The sequence below is a fragment of the Apteryx mantelli genome, unplaced genomic scaffold, assembly GCF_036417845.1.
Source record: "Apteryx mantelli isolate bAptMan1 unplaced genomic scaffold, bAptMan1.hap1 HAP1_SCAFFOLD_53, whole genome shotgun sequence".
In the NCBI taxonomy this organism is placed as follows: Eukaryota; Metazoa; Chordata; class Aves; order Apterygiformes; family Apterygidae; genus Apteryx; species Apteryx mantelli.
Genome location: NW_027118786.1, coordinates 588042 through 605656, shown reverse-complemented (window position 1 = coordinate 605656; position 17615 = coordinate 588042). Strand labels below are relative to the sequence as shown.

Below are 17615 nucleotides of genomic sequence, written 5' to 3'. Positions count from 1 at the left end.
TCAGAGCAGTCAGCTTGATGTCGTCTGGTTCTTCAGAGTCAGTCTACCTCTTGGGTCCTTTGGCTGTTTTAGCAACCTGCCACTGAGTTGGATACAGTCTCTATAGCAGTGACTCCAGTCCTGAGATGCTGGCACAGGTTTTCTCATTGACTGTCAGTGGTCTAGCAGCAATGGATTCTCCACTTCAGTTCACCACTCTCAGCTTCCCTAATCTCTCTGCATCACCTTATATTAGGTGATCAGCCTACAAGCACAAGGTATAGCCAATGCCAATTCTGGCTACCTCTTCCTGTCCTGCTTTACTTTCCCTCTCCTCCTCTGCTGCTAAAAGAGATGGGGAAAAAGGTTACCTATTAAACCAAAATAATTTGATTTAACAGATTCCAGGGGAAGGGGTATGCTGATCTTTATTGGAGGAGAAAAACCCAGACAAAGGAAACTCTCCTGTTTCTTTTTTCAAGAGTCTCCCTTTATTTTTGACCGTTCATCTTTATTTTCCTTATAAATACAGGTGCTCGGCAGCTTCAGCCAAGGCAACAGTGGTAATTGTCACCATAACTACACAGTTGTTGAAACCTGACTGTCCAGCAGTAGGCTGACAGCTATCACACTCAATACATCTTTCTAAGATAGAAAGGCTAAGCAAGGCTAAGCCAATACTACAAAGGATCTGAACAGCAATTTCCATCTGGAGAGTTTCTGTTCCTCTGTGATACAAACCACTGGGACATGCTCTTTGGTACTAACAGCAGCATACCCACAACACAAAATTGCTTGCTGTTTTCTACCTCTGTATGAGTTTTTTTCTGCTAAGGGGACTTAGCAAAACATTTTACTTTCAAAAAGAGCCATGAAAAATAAGTGACAAAGAGTCGGTGCAAGAGGGAATAGTAGCAGTTTCTTGGAAATCAGTATGGTTTTGAAAGGTTTTCTGCAGGAGTACAGGTGCTGAGCCAGGATGATACACTCATCTCTTTGTAAACAGTTCTGCTTTTCTCTGATGGCAACTAAAGGAATTTAAGAAGAAATCTAGCTGTTTGCTTTTTACTGTGTGACAGCTCACGCTCACCATAGGCAGTAGAAGCAAAAACATTCATGTTTTTTTGTCTGGGAAACCCACAGGGTTTTACATACACACTACCCACGCACAGTCAGGCGTCTAGATCTAGGTGAACCATTTTAGGTAGACTGCAGATAGGTCTTACAGAATGTTCCTAGGAATGAAACGCTGACAATATAAGGAAAAAGCAGCACTGGGATTCATCTGGAAAGACCTTTTGAACTAGGCTAACCTTGTTGGGCAGGGAAGATAGACTGCAATATTGCAATGTAGATAGACAGACCATGACTGGACCAGGGGCTCTCGTGGAACACAAGTTGCAGCACCTAGTGATTACTGCTCCTCACCATGCACTGCATGTTCCTGCGGGACACAGTGAGAAATGACGGTTATGTCCCAACACGTGGGTGAGCAAAGCTGTGGTGGGTAGCCAAGCAGAGAAGTGCCTCAAGTGATGACACATGACTTTATTTCAGAAAGCTTTCTGCATCATACACGCTTGATCTTAATTTATTTAGAGGTGGCTTGGGATCACCAGGCTTGCTTATTTTTTACATGCAAGAATGCCTGTTGTTACAAAACTGTTCTTGAATCCTGAGTACTCCTGGATTAGAAGTCATTGATCAGTTTTAAGCACTGCAGGGGAGGGATGATTTACTATCAACAGCAGGAGTCACAGTTCAGGGGAAACTTTTATATCAGTACTAGCTAGAGAAGTTGGTTCCCACAAGAGTAGGTATTAGAGGACTTATTCCCCTCACCTTCCTTCTCTTTTGTCCCTTTTTGTGATCCTACAGAGGCTCTAGAAAATGGTGTGAAAGGTCCCACCAGCCAGGCAAGAGGTCTATTATGTTCCACATACTCCAGCAGTTCATCCATGCACTCCTGGGCTGTGTTCATTAAATGGTGTTTCTGGGTCAGGATGTTCCTGGACAGGTCTTGGAAAGAAGCAGCAGCCTGCAAGGAGTTGTGGGTCTCCTGTAATTCCTGCTGTACCTGCTGCATCTTGTCCTGGATGCTGGATGGGAAGCCTTGGCTGTTGGCCAGTAGAGTCTGCAGAGTGTGCTGCAGTTGCTGGGTGATGCCATGAGACACGGCCAGAATCTGGACCTCCAGCCACTACAGGGGAGGAAAGGAAGCTTTAGAAGTGGCTCCCCGTGCACCCACTCCCACCCCAAAACAGCTTCAGTGAGCCAGCATCTCCAGCAGACCACTACCTTCAGCTCCAAGGAAGTTGCGTCCTCACTCTCTTTTGGCTGCTTCTTGTTCCAGGTCAGCCACATCTGGTGCAGCTTCTCCTGCCCATTTTGAAGCTTCTGATCAATACCCTGCTTGTCACAATCAATCTGGAGTAGGACAGGAAAGCGAAGACAAGAGTGAATTACTATAGCAGCAAGATTTGCCTTGTGACTACCCCAGCCAGCTTGTGAGCTGGCACAGAGATCCTCCTGGTCTTCACAGGGAGTAAAGGGGAAGACTGCTGTACAGCAAGCAGCTTCAAGACAGGATGCTTGGAGACAGAACAGTGTTCCTACCAGCTCAATGACCTCCTGCAACTTTGAGAAAGTCTCCTGCGTGACCATCTTGATCTTCCTTACTTTGGCTAAGAAGCACTGGTAGGCTTTTTGATGCAGATGAGTGGGCAAGGAACTCAGATGTATGAAATAACCCTGATGGTCTGACTGCTGCTGGACAGCTGCCCCTTCAGTCCCCTCCACAGAGACCACAAGGTCAGCTGGAAAAAACAGCGATGAGAAGTTAATTGTTAATTGTCCTAGAGTGCATATGACAGATGGTCAGCAGTCATGAAGCCTTGCAGGTTAGAGTCAGAGTGACCATGGCTTTTAAAAGTGTCTGTATCCCCCAAATATAGCAGGAACTGGGAGGCCGAGTACCCCAACCACACACACTCGCGCTACCTCTCTACATTGCAGAGAAACCTAGAAAGATCTTCTTTGCAGATCTGCCTCATGCAAGTGTTTTCTGACCTAGTGTCGGAGTGGGAGACGGACCCGGAGTAACGATGAGTCTCAATGTGAGTATGATCGTTCTCCCTTTATTAGAGCTTACACAGAGTATATATAGACAGGCGATAGGGCATGTGCTAGCAATAGCTGTATGATTGGTTTACAGTCTCTGTTCACGCGCCTAAAGCGAATACATGATTGGTGCAAAGTTGCTGTTCACGTGGAGGGGCTTGTCGGCCCCCTCCTTGACTTGTTTACGACTACTTGCCTTCCCTTTCTGTAATGGTCTAGGAATGTTCAAGGACAGTTCACATAGCTGTGGGATCCTCCCTCCATTGTGAAGACAGGATTGCTCACTTCTAAGAGATCATGCCCCTTTTCACTTAATCATTCTTCCACAACCTAGTTCCTCATCTGTGATGGGGAAATGGTGATCCGATTTTCCTGGCACAGCTTCCACACTTCTGTCAGTGATCTTGCCTGCTTCGCAATCCACTGCCATGCCCTGGCTGGTCACCACGGACCTAGCAGACTCCAGGACTCTCCGAACAACTTCCCTGGCTGCCTCCAACACCGCCACTCTGATAGCAGCATCTTTGGCACCAGTGATGCTGGGTGACACCAGCTCTTTGATGCCAGAGAGAACATAGAGAGAGATCAGAAGACTGAATGTACCCACTTCTGTAGAACAGCATTTGGTACAACCGTGAGGTTGATGAGACTATTTCAACATCAGAGCTATTTGACCAGCCCAGGTGGGGAATAAGTCAGACTACAAGTGTGAGTAAGCTCTGCTTGGGGTGCAGTTCACCCAGTTTGTGGGATGTGGAAACTGTAATGAGACTTGCATGGGACCTTCCACAAAAATAATCTGACAGTTTGTTAAAATTGTCATTGAGAGCTTCAGTGAGAAGAACGTGGGACAACAAATGTTAAGAAACTTCACCTCAGGTTAGAGTATTCAAATTTGTCAAGGGACAGTAGTCCAGCAGCAAGGATACAAAGAGTTTCCAGCTGTGCTCTAACATCTTCCCAGAAGATGGACTCTAGAACATGCATGTAGCAGAGTACCAACCCACCAGCTGGGAGAGAAGGGGACAGAAGGGCAAGTCAGAACAGCTGTGACAGCTCCAGAGGGTTCTGGCTTTGCAGCTTCAAACTTTTCCCAGTTGGGACAGAGCTGCAGGATTGAAACTCTCAACACAGAGTGCTCAAGTAACACTCATTTGTTTTTGGAGAGTAACTATTTGTTTGTTTCCTTTGTCTTTTAATCATTTCAGCAGGAAAGTCCAGCGCCAGGAGTGTCTGCACTGCAGCTACTGAGTACAGATTACAGTATGTTTGCCATCTAACTTCAGAATTTGCATTTAAGTCTATTGACTAAATGTACCAGGCTTGATCAGACAGTCAAAAGAGCCATTCAGGCAAAAAGAACCAAAGGAAGTTGGGAGTGAAAGGAGGAGCTGGTTTAGGCTGTTAGAGGAGCCTTGGGGTAGGAAGCAGGGGGAACGGACATCTGAGCCAGCCCAAGGGAACTGGCAGGTACCCGGGTCTCATCTCCTCTGTGAGGGAGAGCGTTCCAGAAGAATATGTCATGGACACCAAGAAGGGGGGGGGGGATGTTCCTAGTTGGCAAGAATTTCTAGTTCTGTGTTAGATTGAAGGATTAGCATTTTTAGTCAAGGTACTCCTTCAGTCAATATTGGTTCTTTCCTCTCCAGTAGAAGTTGCATGTATGTAGATTCAACTGGTCTGTAACAAGGCTTTTCTCTGGAGGTCATAGCCACCCACCACCCTTCTTTTGTTTTGTTTTGTTTGTTTCTACAGACCAGATTTAAGTCTAAATTTTATTGCATAGAAGTTCAGGACCAAGGCACACCATTTGCTGGGTAAGGGTTCAAAGAGATTCAATACTGAAGTCAGTTATGAGTGACTCACAAGATACCTGGTGGGAGAAGAGAAGAGAGCCTTGCTCTTCTCTCAGCCCAGAACAAGGAGACTGGCCAGGTCCAGCTAGACAAGCAAGTTCGCCTGGCCTCCCATCCACCAGAAACTGTTACCTTGTCATCTGGTTCTTGCAGGTTTGACAACTTGTCTTCCAATTTGTCCTGTCCCAGGTAAATACATTCCTTCATTGTTGCAACTAAAGGCAAATCAGAAATCAAATGCATTTGAAAGTGAACGTGTAAATAGATCTTAGACTTTCTACATCCTGCCAGCATGTCCCCCACATCAGCAGGGGGGAAGACACTTGGAACAGCAGGTAGGTACTCTGTGTGAGCTGTAACTGGAGCAGCAGCTTCTGGGTGCAGGTGTGAGGAAGTGGCTGCTACTGTGGCTAGGGGGAAACTAAGCCTGCCCAAAGGGAGGAGTCTCTTCTGCTCAGCCTGTGCCCTGCAGCTTCTCTGGGAATGAGTGGTGGCACAGCCAAAAGAGCAGGCCTGAAGACCCTGTAAGTAACCTGCTAGATTAAGCAAAATAGCCTGGCTCTTGCCTAGGAGCGATGCTTCTCTACATCTCTAGTCGAGAGCCTGGGCAATGCTTTCGTGGAATGGCTCCCATGTCTTGGGGGCCCCGAAACCTGATGCACTTGCCTCTGTGGACTGCAGCGTGTGTCTTGCTGACTAGTGTGGAGTCTGCCAGCTTAACATCAATGTGATCCTGTTCTGATAAAGCTTTTCCTGGAATTGTTTAATAACTATGTCAAATGAACTGGAGCTGGGTAAGGTTCTAGCAGTACTGAGACTGTCTACACTCTCCTCTGTCCCTTGGATGACTCTGTATTGGAAGAAAACCTTTCTGTTATGGACCAACCATAAATATCAGTAGCGTTCCACAGCTTGTTTCTTTAGTGAGTTGCAGGTTTTGAAGTGAATATGAGCTGTGGTTTGCCCTCCTTCAACCAGACCAGGTTACTTGAACAGGCAGAAAGGTGAAGCTTTGGTGCAGGGCTGCATAGAAAGCTCTGTCAGGCTTGGAAGCCTCATGGCTTGTTTTATTTTTTTTTGCCCTCGTAGGCTGCAATAAATCTGGTGGCTAACCTGACCTTGGTCAGCTCTGCCTGTGATGTGGTTTCTACAGCTTATGTCTCCACCAAGGAGAGCCACCCCTACATCAGATCCGTGGGTGAGGCAGCAGAGCAAGGAGTGAAGAGTGTGACTGAAGCCACAGCTACCTGTGTGCAACCAGTTCTGACTACACTAGAGTCTCAAGGTAATGTGGTGGGGAGGCTTACACCTGCTTGTGAGGGCCAAATCCCCTTCCCAGAGGGACTCCTAACTCTTTGGTTCCTTCCAACCCTGAAAGGAGCCCTTGGGTGTGGAAAGGCACCTCTCTCATTGACTTACTAAAGGGATAGCTCCAGACTTACAAGTAAAGCAAAAAAGGCTGAGTCCTAATCAGAGTAGTGTGAAGAAGTGTCTCTTCCTGAAGGACTGGATTTGACTCAGGTGTTGACTACCCTAAAACTGATCTTGCCAGGCCCAAAGTATTAGGTGACAGCTGCTTGTAGTTTGATTCTTAGAAGCCCATGGGGGCTGGAAGAAAAGCCCCACTTGGAGGGCTATCATTACTAATGGTCCTGTTTCCTGTGGAGCTGCCTTCCCCCCCCCCCCGACCCCCACAAATGGGAGGGGGGGGAAAAGCAAACAAACAAACAAAAAAAACCCAAGAACCAGAACTAGACCCTCAGCATGTGAGAAGTTTTTAAACCTCATGGAGGGAGAGGGACTGATCCTGGTGGCAAGGATCTGACAAAACAGCTGATGTGACAGGCCTGGTTTAACTCTAAGACCAGAGTGGGCCCCCTCCTGTTTACTGTGTGATTCTAGATCCCTGGGACATGGAGGCTAGGGCAGAAGTGAGAGCTAAGCAACTGTCTGGTCAAGAACTAAACAAGCTGCAGGCGGGACTCCAAAGTATGTGGCTATGTTCTTGCTAGTGCAAGTGGGGACTGGTTATTCTCAAAGTGAACAGACTTAGCTCAAGACCAAGCAGCAGTGGAAACCAAGACAAGGTGCTCAGCAAATCCAGTTTACATCAAAACACATCTGCCTGAGTGGGAGTCTTTACCCACAGTCCTTGCAAGGCAGCATAATCGGGGAGGCAGGACTTGCAAGATGAAATAGTAGAAAACCCAAGTCTTGACACCTCCTCTTTTCTGCAGTTGCTGTGGCAAACAAATATGCCTCCAAGGGCTTGGATAAAGTAGGGGAGTAGCTCCCTCTCCTTCAAAAGTCAATGGACCAGGTAAGAACCAAAGGCTATGCCCTCCTTGTCTGGAAGAGGGGAGCAGAGCTGGCCTTTACAAGGATGGAAATACTTCAAGTTCTCTTGAGGAAACAAATCTCTGAGTGCATAGAGTGAGCTCTCTTAGTAAGAAAGCAAACGGGAGATACTGTCTGAAGACTCCTCTTGGTGCAGCAGGGACTGGGTCACAGAGCACTGCAGTTCTTATCTGACACTAACCTATTTCTGTAGGTTCTCTCTGACACAAAGGAGCTAATGTCATCCAGAGTGGCTGATGCAAAGGATGCTGTGAGCAGCAAAGTGACAGAGGTGATAGATTCAACCAAGGAGGCTCTTCAGAGTGGCATGGAGGCTGCCAGATCTGCAGTGACCAGCAGTGTGGCAATGGTTACAGAGTGTGCCAGATGGCTGCGAGCAGAGCAGGAGCTGTGCTGGAGGAAACAGGAGATGACCTCAGTCTGCCTATTGGAAATGAGGAACTAGGTCAGGAAGTGGCATATATGCCTGCATATTTAATGAGGATCATCAAAATGGGGATACCAACCTTGTTTTCTCATCTTTGAAATGGGTTTAAGAACTAACAGAAGTGCCATGTTGGAGGCTACCTGGCTCATAGTCCAAGCTCTCCTGATGCTTGTTTAGTTTTCTTATTAAGCATCTCTGGTCAGACACTTACAGGCATTGTCTTTCTCCTCAGCCAAACTGGCAGCATCTGGGGAGGGCACAGACATAATATCTATGGAGCAGCAGCAGGAGAAGCAGAGGTACTTTGTGCGGTTGGGGTCTCTCTCTGATGAACTCCGCCAGTTTGCCTACCTGCACTCAACTGATAAAATGAAGCGGGCCTGGCAGGGCATGCAGGAGGCCCTTGCACAGCTTCGCTGCATCATTGAACTGGTAGGTAGAGCTCTGTCTCCCTGTTGGAGAGCAGGACAGGGCCAAATGTATGACTTGGTCTCAACCTCACTATGACAGTGACAGCTGTGTTGATGACCAGCAGGTTTCTGTCTTGAGACACTCTGATTTCCCCCCCCCCCCCAGATTGAAGTGTTTAAGCAAGGATTTAACCAAAAGCTTCAGGAAGGGCAAGAGAAACTATGCCAGATGTGGCTGGACTGGAGTAAGAAGTGTCCTAGGGAGAGTGGAGATGCAAGCTCTGCAAAGCCAGAGGTATGCCCATGGGGAGGGAAGCAGAGGGATCTGATTCACCCTTTCCCTGCTTGATTTCTTAAGGTAACTTGCTCCTCTGACCTTCTCCTTTCTGCCTCCTTCTAGGAGATGGAGTCTCTGGCCCTGCTCATGGCACGCAGTATCACACATCAGCTGCAGATCACCTGCTGTAAAATATTATCTGCAATCCAAGGCCTGCCTTCAAGCCTTCAGAATAAGGTGAAACAATCTCTTAGTAACCTAGAGGAGTTTCATGCTGCTTTCTCAGCAGCAAGCTCCTTCCAGGACTTGTCCAGCAGCATCTTGACCCAGAGCCAGGGGAAGCTGGCTGTGATCCAGGAGTACATGGAGGAGCTGCTGGACTACCTGAAGAACAACATGCCTCTCTCTTGGCTGGTGGGACCCTTCTCTCCAAGGGAGGAGAAGGAAGCACAGACAGTAGGAGCAGGGACCCATGAAACCTCTGCCACCCTCATGTAAAGGGGGTAAGGCTCTGAACACAGTCTGCCTGGCTCAGCTCTGGGGGGAGTCTTTTCTGGGATAATTTTACACACACACCATTCCAGCTGAGGGTGAGATGTCACATCTGTGGTGACTATTGGGTATTGATGAATTAAGTAAGAAGTCTTAAGAACTCTTGAGGGAGGTGAGGTAGCAGGGCCACACTTCCTAAATGGCTGTAGATCCATTCAGGAGTAGGGGCTGATACTTGGGCCAGAAGTAAAACAGCTGAAGCATCCAATGCTTCCACCTCTCTAGCAAGGAGTTCATGATATGCCCTTCACCAGTGTGCCCAGACAGTGTCTATGCTCAGCACAACGACTGCTGTTGGTCTAAAGCCTTCAGCTAATGTTCAATTTCTAGAAGTGTCTTCCTAGAAGCTGCTTGTACTAGGTTATAACTGTTTCAAATAAAACTACTGCATGCAGGAAAGCTTACCTTCTATTCTCTTTTGGAGAGAGGCTGCAAGAACAGGTATTGATCAACAGATGTGAACTGTACTCTTCTACCTGCAAAAGCTCTGGTGCAGAACAAGGCAGTATCACTTAAGGAACTGGAAAATGCAGTATGTGAACAGAGTTCTGAAAATAGTTTCAGAAGCCTCTAAGCAATGGTCTTCAAGTTCCCAGGATGCTTCCAAGTTGCAATTTCCATAGGTCTGGAGGTAAGGGAGTAGGTAGTCATCTTCCTATTCTTTGGTTCTGGGCAAAGTAGAGGCTGGACTTGTGCCGTAGGAGCAAGCCTGCAGTTCTGCTATGGAGACTCTGAGCATGCTCATCCTGGGTCTTGGGTAGCAGAGCAAGAGTCGTCACAGAAAACAGTAGCAGTGCTTGTGCCTGTCCCAGAAGTTTTCAGAGCCTGCCTTCAGCAATGGGGATGCACAAAACTAGTTCATCAGCTGGTGGTTATCCAAGTATTCAGGCCTTAAGTGTTTTGGGTAACATATCTTGATGCTGGGATACTGCACTCAGGAATGCAAGAAGTGGTCAACCAGCAGTGGAACAATAAGGAGTACAGCTGTGAACTTTGGTACTAGCCTGGGAGAGGCTGAGCTATAATGCCTTCTCATTTCTAGGCCTGGTGGCAGGCATGTGTCCTCCTGGTGCTTCCCAACACTTGGAAAAGCTGTGGGGAGCTTTCAGGATCCTGACAGCCTTTGTCATTTGGCCTCTTGTCGTGGGGGTGAAGGGGGGGGGAGAAGGTTATTGGTTATTAGTTAACAGATTTATTGAAGATGGCCATACAGTGTAGTCATAGCAAGCAAATCTTACTGCACATTTGTTAGTGCCCGAGTCTCAGTTTCTTACCACTCCAATGGTTTCTTGTTGGAGGTTCTCTTAACTCCAGGAGAGTAACCTTGAGGGGCGTCCCAACTCAAGGGGAGATTCACTGCTGTGCAGCCTGCTGCTGTGCAGGAGAGCTCAAGGGGCTCTAGGCTGCAGCACTATTTACGGGCACGGAGTTTGACTCATGGTCATACAATATTTGGTGTGGAGTTGTACCTTTTTTTTCTCATGCCCATTTCTGGCCTCACCAGTTGCAACCAGTATCACCTAGTTCCTCCTGGTCAGCCCTGGGTGCAGTCAGTTATTTGAGGTCAGCTGGGGCCTGAGATAAGGTGTTTGTGCATGGGGGGGATAGTTGTGCTTCACCACTCTTTGGGCCTGAGATGGGGGGGGGGGGTAGTTGTGCTCTGCCATGCTTTGGGCCTGAGGTGTGTGTGTGCGTGTGGGGGGGGGGGTAGTTGCATTCTGCCACACCTCTTACGCCTAATTCCCCTCTTAGAGTTATAGTTGTCTTCTATCTGGTGAAGACTTCAAGGTCTGTGGTGGGAGAGTGGACTGCTGGAGTGGCTGCCTGGGAAAGATGCGGACCCATTGGGATGGGAAATCACTAAAGCATCGGTGACAGATACTTGCTGGTGCTGGTCCTGTTGGCACCACCATCTCCTAGCCAGGAGGTGCTCCAATTGAGCCAAAAGCTCTTCAGCTACCAAGCTTAGCCATCTTCCAAACAGCTTCCCCTTCCCCCCACCCCAGACTTACCAGACTATGGAGTAGCTGAGGAGGACAGAGCAAATGCTTTGCTTGCCATTGGGAGTGAGGGACTGACATAATAAGAGTCATACTTGTTTCTCTTCTGTATGGCTTGCCTTCCTCTCAAGGAAAGAAGTGGAATCTGTTACCAATGTGAGTGCTGCTTCCTCCAGACTTAATGCCAGAGACACCAATATTAGCTTCCCTTTTCTTAGATGTTAGAAATGGGGACGGGGGAGGAGGCCCCCTTGTGGGAAGTAAGTATGGGTTTAGAGGAAGAACTCTTCCTCTATTTTTCTTCTCTTAAGCAGAAATGGCTACTGCTCCAACTGCACTTCTATCCCCACATTATTGTGTGTAATGGCTTAGCACTGTACCATGGCAGGTTCATGTGGCCCTTTAGTCTTGGTTCAGTCATTCCACTGATACAACATGATCCCCTGATGTGGTAAAGCTCCAGGTCCAGCTTCACTGAGCAGAGCACTTCAGAGACTATCAGATAACAACCCAAACTCTGCTTCTCATGTGTAGCCACTAGGTCTCATTGAAGACAAAATAATAAGCCAATGACAATTGCCAGGCCAAGCTATTGTCGAGATCTGATGTGAGATAAATTGCAGGGGTCATCTCTCCTCTGGATGCTTTGATTACTGCCAAGCAATTCCTCCCTGGCAAAGAGCTCAACGAGAGGCAGCTTCAGTCTGCCTGAGATCATCACAGCTGAGCTTGTAGGGAGGGAAGTGAGGCACTAATTGTAAGCAGTAGCAGAAGTAGTCCTGCTATTCAGTAGGAAATCTGCTGCAATTTCTCTTCTTCACCAGCAAAGCTGCACCTCGCTACCTTGGTGTCTGAACCTTTTTATTTAAACTTCCTTGGACAAAAGTGCTTCTTAGGAAATAATTACATATTCCCATACGCTATGTTGATTTTAATATTGCAGCATGTCAGATTAATATTATGCTTAGCCTAGTAAATCATGATTTGTCTACTTATGGATCACTGGGGCGTATTCTAACTTACTGCTTAACTCCATTTCCTATACACACTAATGGCTACTCTTACCCTGGGAGCCTGGTGCCCAGTTCTCTTCCTACTGGGAGAAGGTGAATCACTCTGAAGGGCTCTTTTTTTCCCCCTGAAGGATGTTTCTGGATGTTTGAGTTTATAAAGGAAAAACATGGACTACTAAACCATGCTGGAGGTAAACTGTTTCTGTGAATATGACCTCTTTGTGCTAAGCAAACAGGATGATTGCTAGCATGAGTAATTCCTTCTCTTCAGTTAGAAGGTTCCAGAGCAATGCCCCTCAAGGATGTCTTTAAAGCAATGAACTGCCCAAATGTCAGGGGAAAAACAATCACTTTTTTTCCTTAAAGACCTTGACTTTTTAAAATCTATAATTCTCAATTCTCTCTTCTCCCAGCTAAGAGATGCTCTGAATGGTGGGAATCTCTGTGGCTGCCTTTTGAGGGCTCAGGGCTACCAGATAGCACTTTTTACCTTTGTTTGTCCCTGCTCCCACCTTGCCTCGTTTACTCAAGGCACCCTGAGAGAGAGCTGCCAACTATCAGATGTTCAGGGAGGTGAAACTGCAGAAGTCAAAGCCCCATTGTGCAGTCCTAGCCCAGGTTTTGTGTCCAAATAAAACTGGTGCTTTAGGGGAAAGACTTTCAAAGAACTTGCATTCCTGAGATCTTTTTGAGACAAGCCCAAGAGAACAGAGCAGAAAGTCTTTTCCTTTCTCTCCTGGTTGCTGTACATCCAGCTTGTAACCTGAAGGAGCCATTGTCTTATGCTGCTCCCTAGCCACCCTACCCTTGGGCCTCTCTCCAGGTGCTAGCAGGTGAAAACTCAAGCTGTGCACACAGCTGGGATCTTCCTTGTATTCCCTGTGCTGGCCCTTGTGGGGGGCAACCTAGCACCTGTATGGCTTTGGCTCTTCTGTAGTACTGCTAGAGCTTCTATGGCCTGCAACAGGCTAAACCATCCTCTTCACGGCAGCTCCTAAAGCTCTGCTTAGGAAGGGTAGGCTGAGTGGAAGTGTCTATGTGCCTTTTCTCCTGTGTTTAACCTCAGAAGGTTTAGGGAACCGTTGAGATTTGTTAGATGTAGCAAGGAGGGCGAAACTCTCACCAGACTAGTTGTGGCTAGGAATGGTGTGTGACTTTCCTGTGAGTTCTTCCTCTCTTGGTCTCATCCATGCTGCAGAGGCAGCAGAGTGATGAAGGTGGAAAGAGATGGATGCAGAAGAAATGGACTGGCTTTCTGTGATGATTTAAAGTGGAACTCATCTGAACTCGGTGGGGAGCATCGAGACTGCTCTCAATCTTATCCAAACCTGTTTTTCTGACTAGCTATGCTTTGAATTATACAAACTTCTTTAGACTTCTGTACAAAGTAATGTGACAATCCTCGCCAAGCACCCCAGCACAGTAGAAATGCTTTGAGATGTCTCTTTTGGCTCTTAGTGGCCCTTGGGAATGATGTGGTGTTCCTTGATTCTGACAGTTATAACCCAAGTGATTATATTTTACCCTTTCCTCCTACTATTTCTCCCTGGCTATGCTGTGGCCACATGTGATAACTCAGTTGCAGGCTGATTTGAGTTTTAAATGCAATCACAGGGCCACTTGCTCCTTGTTTGCCTCTTCCTAGATGCCACCTCACTTCCCTCTGCCAGTTTGCTTAATATTTTAATTATTTAATTCTCCACTTGTATTCATGCACTTCTACCTTTTTCTCTCTGTTCCCTGCTCTTTGTTCAAATGCTTGACTTCTAGGTCAGGGAGTGTGCTGGTCTTGGGCGAAGACTACCTTGGGCATGCTCTAAAAAGCTGTCACTTTCACAAATCTCTGGTTAGCAGCCTTGTCATGAAGGTAATAGACTAATCTCTCTAAAGTTCTTGGCTAGTGCTGAAAGGCAAAGGCTCTCTAGTTGTTTGCAAGGAGCCTAATTTCACCCTCTTATTTCCATGCTACTTGATGCACTCATACTGTCACCTCTTCTACAAAAACTGTACTGTTGCCTGCTGTAAGAAAACACTCTGTTTAAAGAATAAGCTTGTGACCTCCCTTAAGGGCTGCTTTGCTAGTTGGGGCCTGGATTAGGTGTAAACTTCCTGTGAGTTCTAGTTTTTATATGACCTTAAGTCATCTTGGTTGGGGAACTTAAGTCTTTCAAAGCTGACTTGAATTAATTTGCAAAGGAAAAGGGATGATGTTTCTACCCTCAGTGCTGGGAAATGATGCTATCGTGACTGGTCAGTGTGGGAGCAGGATCAGGCTGTGGGAACTACTCTGCTTGATCTTTCTCCAGCTGTTGTCTGATGTGAGCAGGCAGGAATTCTATTTTGTGGGTTAGTATTTGGCCCTGTGCTTTTATATTGCAAAGCCCTATCCCCTCTTTCCTATTACTTGTCCCTACTTTGCATCAGAGAAAGATTGGATGCTTCAGTGCACTGGAGTGCTAACCCTGGAGGGAATTCCCTGTGCTCTGATATACCTGATGTGCTCTGAGTTGGATCCTGTGCCCCTGGACAGGGTGAGGTGATCAGGTGAGATCAGGATGGGTTTAGGAGCAGCTGAGAAAAGGCATTTATTTGCTGGAGAAGGGCAGGGCTGCTTTCAATAGCAGCATTTTGCAGTGATCCATGCTCCCAAATGGGGCACACTGGTGCTTTTCCAGTTAGAAACCTCTACAGGCCTCAGCATTCACTCTTCCTTCTTCCAGAGGTTCCTGCCGGAGGCCTCTTCTGTCAGGTCCTGGCAGTAGGACCAGACAGGTCCTACAAAGCTTTGTTTTGCTTCCCTCTGCCCTGCAGAGGAGGAAAGGGGATCAATAAATCTGCTTCGGATTGCCTTACAAATCAAGCATGAACTTGTGACAATTCCAATACTGCCTTTGTGTGGCTTGTTCAGAAACCCCCTGATGCCTGTGAGGGTGACAGGCATCTGACCTGATCAATAACGCAGTTGCCCTTTGCTGCTGCAAACCAGGCAAGGCACCTTCTGTGAATACAGAGTATAGGCAGCAAATAATTACCCTGGTTGTGGTGCTTTCTGGACATTGGTGCTTGCCCCTGTGGTAATGGAAAATCCATTTGCAGTATTGACTTCCCAGTCTCCTTTTGATTCTCATATTTGTTTAGGTTTGGAAATGCCTTGAGATTCTTCTGCAGTGAATGTGGAGGGGAGGTGATCCAGAGGATAATTAACAAGCTGAATGCTGATGTGGCTGTTTTTTGTGCCATCCTCAGTACCGATACTGTCTTTCTGTCCACTTGTGTTAAGCCCTTCATAAACTCTGGGAGCTCAGTGGAGCAGGAATGCTGGCCAGGTAGGCAAATTCAGACAGATTCCTGCCCATCTCTACTCCTGCATTGCCCACTTGGGCATCTCTGCGAGTTTCAGCAGTCTCCTTTTTTATTGCAGAATTCTTCAAATGTTAGTTTTGTCCTTACTCAACTCTGCAGCTCTCAGAGGTGGGCGAGGGAGTTCAGCTGCTTACTGGTCTGAGTTCAGCACCTGGGGGTGATGGAAGCAAACTCTGGACTTTGTTGCTCTTAATCAGTTTCTTATCAATTAGCAGCTTGCCTTCTCAGCTGAGTGTACCAGGACTGCTGGGGCAAGAGTTGGGACAGGCAGCAGAAACACTCCTAAGGTCTGGCAGATCTTCAGCTCAAGATATCTCTGTAAAGGGCCCCTATGGCAGCTTGCAAATGGGACTGGGATTAATGGAGAGAATTAGTGTGTCAGGGAGGAGTGTTTGAAGAGACCAGAGCAGAGAAGTGGGAGAAGAGCAGGAGAGTACTGTTCAGAGAGGGGTTCAGTCTGGGTGGGATTTGGCCAAGGAGGAGAAGGATAGAAGGGAAGGAGCTGAAGGATAGAGGGCCTAAGTTTCCTAAGAAACAGTATCCTCACCTACTTCAGTTCTGCAGGAGCTGTTATTCCCTAGAAGGAAAAATATCCTGAGCTATCTGTTTTTGAGGAAACAACAAACTGCCTTTACCTTACAGTGGTCCTTCCTCTAGCAGAGACATCAAAGAGCTTAGTCTTGGGCATGCTGTCCCCACTGAAACGTGATTCTCTGTCTCAATTGGGCTGATTTTTGGAGGAATATCTGGCTGGCATGTTCACAGGCACCTCTCACGTTGGGAACCAAGTGCTGCCTTCCCTCCCCACCTCTCCTGTGGGATGGTTATTGCAGCTGTAAGCTGAAGGTCACTTCAAATGTCATCTTCATTTAGGTGCCTTGATAGGGTAATTATGGCTGAAAATACAAGGTTTACCAAACAAATTAGAGTGCAGTGTTTACCCTGCAAGAAACTGATTGGAAGCGCTGCCTTTTTTTTTTTTAATAGAGAGAAAAGCAATTTTAAACCTTCAAAATGGTTCTGCCTGTAATATCTACTGTTGCATATGTCTCACTTCCTATCCCTTCTTGCTGATCCTCAGCAGATGAGGGGATGCAGTCTGTGATGCAGTGTCTGTTCATCCCCTGCTCATATGCCCTGGTCTGGATCCCCTCATCCTCATTGTGGAGCTGAACCATGAGCCCAGAAGGGTGAATGAGCATCAGCTGCAGAACCATGGGGACTTCATGCTTTGTAATAGTCTAGCCACTGGAGGAGTGGGTGTAAAGCAGGGAAGATCACATCCTAGATGGTCCTGAGTATTTCTGAGCTCCCTTGAAGACTAAGGAGTTCAGGGTGTTAGCAACCTCCAGGGATGGCTCAGCACCATGCTGGATTAAGGAACTGAGGGTCTCTTAGGCTTTTCGTACAGTAGAATAATTCAAGCAGTACAACCTTCCTTGAGGAACACAGGAGAAAGCATACAGGGTAATGCACACAGCTACAATAGCTACAGATGGAGATGTTCTTGGACAAAAATGCAGTGACAGCATAAGCAGGCAAACAGGCTTGTGTGCAGTATTCAGTGCGTGAACATGGAGTCTGTTGCCTTCTCTATGGAAACAGTGGGGAAATAAGACAGCCAGGAGCTGAGATGCTCAAATTCACATCAGTTACCTGTGCTAACTTCCTCATGTGTGCATTCCTTGTACCCTACTGGGATAAGTTCCTATACAGGGGAGGAGTTGTGCCTCCTCCAAAGGCTGCACTGGCTGATAAATTACAAAAAATTCTCTACACAACTATATCAGCACAAAAGTGATTTTGGAGCAGACTAGAGGCTTATTTTGCTCCCACTGAATTAGTTTCCCTTTTCTTCTGTCTGCTGGTTTACCCACTCTAGGCAGAAGAACCAAAGTCTTATTTCTTTTCATTTGCGTTTTAACTCAGAAACAAGATTAAGTAACAGTCCTTAAAGGAAAGTTTCAACGCAGATTTCCCTTTTTCTTCATTTACTTTCTTTAAGATCCAGTGTGAAGCTAAACAAGCTTTTATATTATTAGTCTCAGGATTTCCTTATTCTGGCTTTGATTTATGGTCACACCTGGAGATTCTCAACTGTGTAAGAAGATTTGGCACACATCTCAGGTTTAAAAGTTGCAGAATTAAATAAAATGGAGAACTCCTTCCAGAAAACCTGATGGTTGCAGATCTTGGCTCAGGTTTTCATACCTTCCCATTGTCAATACTGCTGTAAAGAACTTGGCTCAAAAGAGAATGC

At 46.8% G+C, this 17615-nt stretch overlaps 1 protein-coding gene and 1 pseudogene across 1 annotated transcript; one reads left to right on the top strand and one right to left on the bottom strand.

Annotated features, from left to right (window-relative positions):
* Positions 1 to 244: 244 nt before the first annotated feature.
* Positions 245 to 5162, bottom strand: LOC136996606 (perilipin-3-like). Its single transcript, XM_067317500.1, has 6 exons — positions 5088 to 5162; positions 3430 to 3652; positions 2596 to 2795; positions 2278 to 2406; positions 1822 to 2179; positions 245 to 324 (listed from the first exon to the last, which is right to left on the bottom strand). Exons 1-6 carry the CDS (start codon positions 5160 to 5162, stop codon positions 245 to 247), a joined length of 1065 nt encoding a protein of 354 aa, XP_067173601.1.
* A 572-nt stretch (positions 5163 to 5734) lies between these two features.
* The window catches only part of LOC136996605 (perilipin-3-like), a 109830-nt pseudogene continuing 97949 nt past the window's right edge, over positions 5735 to 17615 (top strand).